Source organism: Oncorhynchus gorbuscha, unplaced genomic scaffold (assembly GCF_021184085.1).
Source record: "Oncorhynchus gorbuscha isolate QuinsamMale2020 ecotype Even-year unplaced genomic scaffold, OgorEven_v1.0 Un_scaffold_1057, whole genome shotgun sequence".
Classification (NCBI taxonomy): domain Eukaryota; kingdom Metazoa; phylum Chordata; class Actinopteri; order Salmoniformes; family Salmonidae; genus Oncorhynchus; species Oncorhynchus gorbuscha.
Window position 1 is genome coordinate 169,466 of NW_025745956.1, and position 8,773 is coordinate 178,238.

Here is an 8,773-nt window from a genome sequence, read left to right on the forward strand (position 1 = left end):
GAATGATTAGAGGAGAAGGTGAAGCTCCAAGTCCAGAGAAAATCAATACGGCTGTCGAGAACAATTCTGCCTTTCCCGCTCCGAGGAGTGTTAACACCAAACCTCTGTCTCCTCACACTTCTTCATCCATCTCCTAGTGATTTCACCCCTTATCCTCCTTACCCGGATCCACCTGCTATGTTCTAGCCCCCCACTCCTCTGTATGGGCCCTGTGAACAGAAGGGTTAGACAACAGGGCCATCATTCATGACCGGTGGAAGAGACTAGCAGCGGAGCAGAATCCAGAGGTCTGCAGTGGAGTACCGTGGAGGAATGTAACGTTAGGAAGGAAGAAGAGAAGAGGGACGAACGGTGGAAGGGGAGAACGGTAGGGTGAAAGGAGGGATGAGAGGTGAAGGTGAAGCACGTACCTTGTACAGCTTGAGGCTGGCCTCGTGGCGGGAGTTGATGGTATGCATGCGTAGCTTCTCCAGACTGTTAGTGTAGTAGTCGCAGGCGTTGCACTTCAGGTGCACCGGGTTGCCGATGGCGACGCACTTCAGGCGCCACTCGTTGCCCTTGCCCCCCTCCTTGATGTGGGCCACCAGCTGGTACTTCTGCACATGCTTGTCGGTCTTGCAGTGCAGCTGGAAGTTGGCCTTAAGCTGTGTGGTGTAACGACACAGCTTGCACTGGTGCGAGTCGCCCACCACGGCGCGCCACTCCTCCTCGGGCAGGCTGCGCTCAGCACCCATGTGCATGCCCAGCACGTCCAGGTTGTCGGTGGTGAAGCGGTTGCACACGGCACACTGGAACAGCTTGAGGGAGGGGTCACTGGTCTGCGACAAGCTCTCCCCCAGGGTCATCAGCTCCTCAGACACCAACTGACCACCAACGCTGCCCAGCCGCATGTCCATGGGGATCTCCCCACCTACTGAGCACCGGGGACAGAAAGAGAGAAAGAGGGAGAGGGGGGAAGAGGGAGAGAGAGAGAGAGAGAGACAGAAAGAGAGAGAGAGAGAGAGAGAGAGAGAGAGAGAGAGAGAGAGAGAGAGAGAGAGAGAGAGAGAGAGAGAGACAGAGACAGAGACAGAGACAGAGACAGAGACAGAGAGAGAGAGAGAGAGAGAGAGAGAGAGAGAGAGAGAGAGAGAGAGAGAGAGAGAGAGAAAGTGCTTAGTTGGTTACACGCACACGGTCAGTTGGTTATTTTCAAATTTCACAAACATTGAATTCTAAGTACAGCTTTCAGGGATTATTCCTAGCTAGCTATCAATCTATTTCACTTTGTGTTGCATGTACTTTTCTGGACATCAGGAGTTATTTAGAGTTTCTTAGAGGGGTGGAAGCATGGGGTTTTCCAAAGGGGCTCTCAGTTCTTTGAGCCTCCCTCAGCATGGAAAATGTCCTTGGAAAAGTGAAAGGTGTACGGTTCAACTTTCAACAAAGAGCCGTGTTTGTCTCTGCAGTCAAAGTGGATTTGCTCTCTAGTTCCAATACCCCTCTGAGGATAATGTGCATGTGTGTATTTATGTACCTAATTTGATTAAATCAAGATTATCCTTCCTTTGAGCCGAGAGAAAGAAAGTCTGGACTTTTTCGCAGGGTGCAGAAACGTTGCACTACCAGAGTAAGGATATACACGTTGTCCTGTTTGGACTGGTGCACTTTCACGGCCCGGCACTAAATCAACTCCAGAGGCCGTGAGCTCCGCAGAAGAAGAAAGTTATTCTATCATTACAAGAGAACTAAAGAGTTCCCAAGCATACATTACTGTAAATCAAATCCAGTGCCCTTGTCCACAGAATAATAATACAAAAAATCCACTTTTCTCTTTGGATTCTCCTGCCTTTTTCGACTCCGCATAGCTGCTAAATCGATACAGACACCTACCAGATGAATCCTACTCGGTACTGAGCGAAGGGGGGGAAGTAAAAGAACAACGCATCCAGATCCAACAACAGAAACAACCATATCTACAGTCTGAAGAGGAGGAGGGAGAAAACAACGCATCCAGATCCAACAACAGAAACAACCATATCTACAGTCTGAAGAGGAGGAGGGAGAAAACATAAAAGGCGGTAGAAATGAGGTAAGAGTGGCTGGGGCTGATCTTTAATCTATCACTGCCCAGACTGAGCGCACTGCCTGACCCTGCCTGGCTTTACACTAAATTAATTCCAGCAGCCTCTTTTTATTTATTGCTGCAGTATGCAGCCTGCTCTCGGACTTTTCTCCATTACCTGAGTTTTTATAGCCGGGAGGGGGAGACCTCTGCGAAGCCCTCTGAAATCACTCACAGATCCACCTCTCCAGCCAGCCCCCCCCCCCCCCCTTCTCTCTTTCTCTCTCTCTGTCACCTCACTAGTTACTACCCCTATCTCTATCTCTTCCTCTCCATTCCTCATCCTTATTCTCTCATTCCCGTGCGGCTCTCACACTCTTTTCCACTGTAGACTCCATGCTCCGACACAGACACAGTGATTACCTCTGCCTTCACGGCTGTGTGAGAATAGGTTCAGCCTGCGGTCCCTACATGTGTTTTAGATGTAAGCAGGCCTCTGTTAAATATAACCTAGAATATTTTGACTGAGACGTTGTCAGTCCGTATCAATGTTTAGGGAAAGGAAGGCAAGACGCTGTGGAAATATTTTCACTTTCAAAAAACATTAAAAGGCTTGAGATAAACACACATCATTGGGAAATCTTGGAAACTCTAGTCTTTGACATTAGCAGAGTCCTAGTCCAGGCTGTGAATATATTAACGTGTCTCTACAGGGCTTGCTGGAACTTCCAAAAGATTAGTGGTGGACCAGCTTGGCTGGATTTTCAGAGAGCTCTACCTAAGATGCTGCAGCATTCAGGCAGTATATTGGACAACAAAGTAGAGCATACAATAACTAAGCCCCCCCCCCCCCCCCCTCTCTCTCTCTCCCCCCTCTCTCTCCCCCCCTCTCTCTGTATCTGCAGCAGCTCAGTCCTGAGGATAAGGATTATCAAGAGGGTGAGATCATGTGAGGTCAGGATTTGTCATCTCCCTCTCTGTCTAACAATGTCCTCAAAAGTCAGAAATACACAGTGGAAAAGAGGACCAAAGGGAGGGAGGTACAGACGGATACTATCTGTCCTCGAGCTGCACAGACAGAGATATGACGTGCGTGTGATTGAGAGTATCAGTGTGTACAGTCAATCAAAATGTGTGTGGCTCGGGATGACACTGTGGTCGTTTTAGGGCTGAGAGTAATGCCTCGTCATTGCCTCCGTGTAACATGCTTATTAAACGTTCCCTCACAGGGAAATGAACCAGATGGCAAGTGAGAGATACAAAATTAGTCACAGCAATCAATTCTTGTTCGTGTCTTTGAACCGGCGACAGTTGGAGACAAGTCTGTACAAACTGTGGGGTTGTAACTGGCACGCCAAACACTCAGCTATGCCGCTGAATTACCCATACTGGGCCCTCTACTCCTCCCTTCTTTGACCAAGATAAAATTTATAGCTGCAATTACAACGTTGGGGGAAAAAAGAGAGCTCCAGTGGCGGAGTTCAGTGGCAGTTTGGAAATAATGACATGAAAACGCTGATGTTCAGAGGAGCGGAGGCCTGGAGGACATGGACGAACAAGAGGAAGGCTCACTGAGCTGCTCTCTCTCTCTCTCTCTCCCTCCCTCCCTCTCTCACACTGCCTATTGTGAGGAAAACAAGGTATCACAGGGGGACTTTCCCAGTCAGTGTGACCCAGATAGAGTGACATGGACTGGAAATGTAAACTAAACTCCTACGTGTGTAATGAAGTGAAGTGAAGTGTGGATGTGTGAGTTTGGGGGACATATTTGAGGCTATTAAGGAACGTTCAGAGAAGTTCTACCTACACCGCTTAATAACTGATGGAGACAAAAGCTTTCATAACTCTAATAGCTTGGGTCGTTTTTTTAACCAGGGGCCGCTTTCTCTAAAATCAACCCAAAAAGTTCCTAACTGAAGCTCCACCGATAGCTTCACTAGCCTTGGGTCTAAAGGTCCACTCTCCTCAGCCGAGGCGGAGTGAAACACTATCCTAATACCAAGGCCACAGCCTGGAGAGGATCCCCTCTTTTCCGGGGAAGATATCGATTCCGCTCCAGCACATTGGTGAGAGAGAAACGGTCATATGGTAACAACTAACAAGTCGTCTGTTCCACTAAGTCAGAAAGGGACTGTTGTGAGTCAGGTCCACCCTCTAGAAATCTTGTGTTTTATCCACTGCCGTGGTTTCACCTCCCCTCTTTTATCTCGATGGGGCTCTTTTCTTGGAAAGAGGGCGAATGATGTTAAGTTCAGTAGGGCAGGTGTACCTCCGGGCAGCAGAAACAGAAAGAAAGAGACCACTGCCAACATGAAAGATAGGATTGTGTGTATAGAGTGTGTGTGAGAGGGAGGGAGGGCTAATGTGTTCCCTGGTTAACCCTTTGCATGCATGTTGGTTCAGAGAAATGGCTGTTCTGCTGTTTCTCATGGGGATTTTTTACATATTCTATATTCATCACTAAAACTAAAAATCATTGAATGTAAATATAAAATGACTTACCATTCATGCATTCATTTACTGGCCACGCTACACACATTCAGTAAATAAATTAACACAATTAGCCTATGTCTAAATGGGTTAAAAAGTTAAGCATTTTTTAAATCAAAGCTAAATCTTCCATTTAGACACATACTGTTTATAACTGTGTATTTCATGGTTAAAAATAAACAGCTGGCAGCAGTGAGAGCGATCCCACCCCTTGTGAACTCGTACTGAACTGCAGTCTGCCTTCTCTGTGGTGACCTGAGGCAGTACTGAGGGAAGAGCCAGAATGGCTCCCACTGTTCCACTGTTGCAGAGGCAGACTGAGAGAGCTCACCTAGTTGGGGGGCCAAGGCGGCCATGTTGGGGTCCAGGTGGAAGCCTCCCAACAGGAACTGGGCCTCAGCTCCAGCCGGGTCCATCTTGAGGCCTGGGGGCAGGCTCATGTTCTGGGTCAGGTAGTACTGGTAGAGCTCGGCCTCGGAGGGAGAGGGCATGGCCCCCAGGCCCAGCCGACCATGCTGCATCTGGGTCACATTCTGTTGCAGCAGCATCATGTTGTGCATGTGTTTCTCGCTGGTCATGTGGATGCGCAGGTTCCGCGCCACGTTGGTCTCGTAGTCGCACACTTCGCAGCGCCACGTGGGCTTGCTTTTTGGCTTGGTGGGCGAGGGGGAACCGCAGGGCCCCGCCAGGTGGGCGGAGGACTGGGTGGGGTGGTGGTGGTGTGGCGGGTGGTGGGTGCTGGCCTGGGTCACAGAGGGCACGGTCACCACTCCGACCCCTCCAGGGTGCTGGCCAAACACCTGCTGCTCGGCGGAGGGGATGGAGCCTCCGTTCTGCAGGGTCTGCATGTTGTTCAGATGCTTGTCCGACTGCATGTGGATGCTCAGGTTGCCCTTGGTGGTGGTCGAGTAGTTACACACCTAGAAAATAGAGAGAGGGCGTTCATTTTTGCTCATGTTGTAAAGTGGTAATCTTTGTTGCCTCTAACTTATAGTCCATGAAATATAAATCATATCATGACATGTTGATTGATGTCATATCAGTCAACATGTCAACATATCAACATATTTCACATTGTGCTAAAGTTCTATTCAAAGTCCTACCACCTGTCAGTATACTAGTCATTAAGCTGAGGTCAGTACTTCAACTGACTAGGTTGGATCTTCAACTGACTAGGTTGAAGTACTGACCTCGCAGCGGAAGGGCTTGTATCCGCAGGTGTAGCTCTCTCCACGGGCCAGACGCGGGTGGCTCTGGCCACTGCTGCAGTACACACAGGAGCCACCGGAGTCTGGGTGCTTCTCCTTCATGTGGGCCTCCAGGGTCTGCTGGTACTTGTAATGCCAGTTGCACTTGGGACACTTGAGTGTCTTGCATGAGTTGCGCGAGTGCATCATGGTCATGTGTCCGCCCAGGGACCGCGAGGAGCCCAGGACGGTGTCACATTTGGGGCATTCCACCCCACTTCCTCCAGGCCCGTGGTTCTGAGGGCACTCACCGCCACCGCCCATTTCACAGGACCCCCCTGGGTGGGGGTGTGCGTGAGAGTGGGAGTGGGCTGAGGGGTGGAGGTGGTGGTGGTGATGGTGTAGGTGGTGATGGTGCAGAAGGGCTCCGCTGTCCTCCTCTCCCTCTGCCGGGCAATCATTTGGTTCAGGAGCTGTGGCACTATCTCGATTGGCACTTTCGTCGGCGGCGGAGTTGGAGGCCAGAGGGGAGGAGGTGCCCGCGGCGACGTCCTCGCTCCCTCTGCTGGCTGCAGCTGCCATCATCATGGGGACAGTGGGCCCCTGGCAGTTAAAGCTCAGAGGGAGCTCCAAGGCCCTCCCCCCTCCGTCTGCCGCCGAGCCCTCTTCCCTGACAGAGGAAGAAGAAGTGGAAGCTGGGGCTTTGCTGTTGAGCGTGGGGCTGGCTGCAGATGGGCAGGCAGTAGGCTGGAGAGCGCTACTAGGTATTAATAAAGGAGATTTGGAAATGCTTTGGTTTGATACAGCCGGTCTCCCCACTTCTCCACCGCCACTGCTACTATTGCCAACACAGGCCAGCGCAGTTCCTTCTTCCTCCACCTCGTCTTCCTCTTCCTCTAATAACAGTTCCTCCTCTTCCTCCGAGCCCCCCTCCTGGCTAGCAAAACGTACCTTGCCTTCTCGCACCTCCTTGTCCCCGTGCTCCCGCCTGCGGATCCCCTCTTTCCCAGCAGGCCCCTCTGTTCTCCCTCCCTGCTTGGGCAGGGTGTTGGAGTCTTTGGCAGGGCCTGGGGTTGAGGTAAGAGCAGGTGCTTTGGGGTTGCCCAGCCCCCCCAGAGAGAGGATGGAGCCTTGCTGCTGCTGGAGGCCAGAGGAGCCAGAGTCTTTGTTCAGGAGGGCCTCGCTGCCCTCACTGCTGCTCCCTGCCTCCAGGTGGATCCCACTGAACGTGCCATAGAAGCTCTGGCCAGAGTTCATGGGGACCATGGTAGAGGGTGCCGGCATAGGAAAGCTCTTGTTTTTTGGTTCCAGGAAGCTGATGAGGGGTTCTTTGTCCTTCCCGATGCCCTGGATGATGGCAGACGCCTTATTGTCCCCCAGCAGCCGCCTCTCGTCCTCACACAGGGTCATGCGGTGGTCGTGGACGGCATGAGTAGCGAAAGACCGCGGGTAGCCGAAGGACAGTTTGCAGAGAAAACACATGAGGATGGGCTTTCCCTTGCCATAGAGGGCCAGCCCATCAAATTTGGAGAAATCCACGTTGTTGGGAACATCTTTGGATACGCAGGACTTCTTGGCAGACCCGTCGCTGTTCAGGTAATCCTTGTTGCTTTTGTGCCGCACATCGAAGACGCGGAAACTGTGCAGGACAGGACTGAGGCCTGCCAGGGTGGAGGTATTGGGGAAACCTTGGTCTGAGGAACCAAACCACTTCCCGAACGACGAGGCTATGTGGAACGTGTTGATGATCTGAGGGTATACCGAGGATGAGGTCCCAGCAGGTTCCCCCGGCTTCCCCGCCACGGGGAGAGAGTTTGTGGGGAGCAGGCCGGTCACCGCACCCCCTCCACTTTGGATCAGCTGGCTGAGACTTTCAACAATGTAGGCTGAGCCATCCGGCTGGTAGACTATCTCTCCAGCCAGGTTCTCCACATCACTGTTTTCCTCTTCTTCCTCCTCCTCTCCTTCCTCACTCCCGCTCTCCGCCACACCCCTTCGTCGGTTGGGCTGCTGGCGTAGCAGCGTGGGCATGCCCCCTCCTCCAGGAGCTATGGGTACTCCGGGGAAGGACTGCAGACTTGGGAAACAGCTGTCGATCTCCATCTCATCCAAGTCCTCCAATTCTTCTTCTTCCTCTCCGCAGCTCACTCCCTCCTGCTCCTCGTTGAGCTCCTCTCTTCTGGGGTGCAGCTGGCCTGAGGCGGAGCTGTCGCTGTGGGCCAGGGGTGGGGTCCGGGTTGGATGCTGCTGCTGCTGTGGCTCTCTCACAGAGGGGTAGGGTGCAGAGAGAGACAGGGGCTCCAGGGAAGAGGGCTGGCTGCTGGGAGGGACCTGCGAGTTAGAGTGATCGTTCCAGGTCTGCAGAGGGTAATGCTGCTGCTGCTGTTGCTGGGAGGTGGTGGAGGAGCCGTGCCCATCGTCTGTCCCAGAAACCACGGGAGACTCACAGCTGTCCATGCTGATGCCTACATGAGGTGTTCATCGCATCCAGGCCTGAAGACACAGAGAGAGAAGAGAGAGAGAGAGAGAGAGATTGGTAAGAGACTCTAATGGTAATGCATATATGAAAGGACCATGGTTATCAACAAGGACACATATGCAGTCTCTCTCCCTAAGATTGTATAAACACCTTTCATAAACATAACCCATAGCATTGTTCTCATCCTAAGTACTTCCATATTTTCCCCTCCCCTAATGCTCTCATCACGTAAGGGGGATAAAAAGCACCTTCATCAAAGGAACATCTATCTATAGAACCCAGGCGAGAAGAACACATTTAATGTATAGTGCATCGGGTGAGAGCCAAAAGTGTGAGATCTAATTAGGTAAATGACAGAGGGCTCATTATGTTAGATTAGGTACTTAAACACAATACCTGAGACGAGCACTAATAAGTCGTCCCACGATTCATCTTCCTGCCATTTCAGGAAGTTACCATCTTTATCTTCACCTTCCAAACAACACCCCTAATCTTACATTCTCCAAATCCTACATCCGTTTTTAATTAACTTCCAGTCAGAAAGAGGGAGAAACAGGCCTAACTTAATGGATA

The 8,773-nt window shown here is 51.4% G+C and overlaps 1 protein-coding gene across 1 annotated transcript in view; it reads right to left on the reverse strand.

Annotated features, from left to right (window-relative positions):
- Positions 1 to 8,206, reverse strand: part of LOC124021122 (zinc finger homeobox protein 3-like) — a 122,256-nt gene extending 114,050 nt beyond the window's left edge. The window contains 3 exon segments of the mRNA XM_046336451.1: positions 411 to 913; positions 4,866 to 5,454; positions 5,725 to 8,206. Of these exon segments, the coding sequence (XP_046192407.1) occupies positions 411 to 913; positions 4,866 to 5,454; positions 5,725 to 8,178 (3,546 nt within the window). The 5' untranslated portion in view covers positions 8,179 to 8,206.
- Between the last annotated feature and the right edge of the window lie 567 nt (positions 8,207 to 8,773).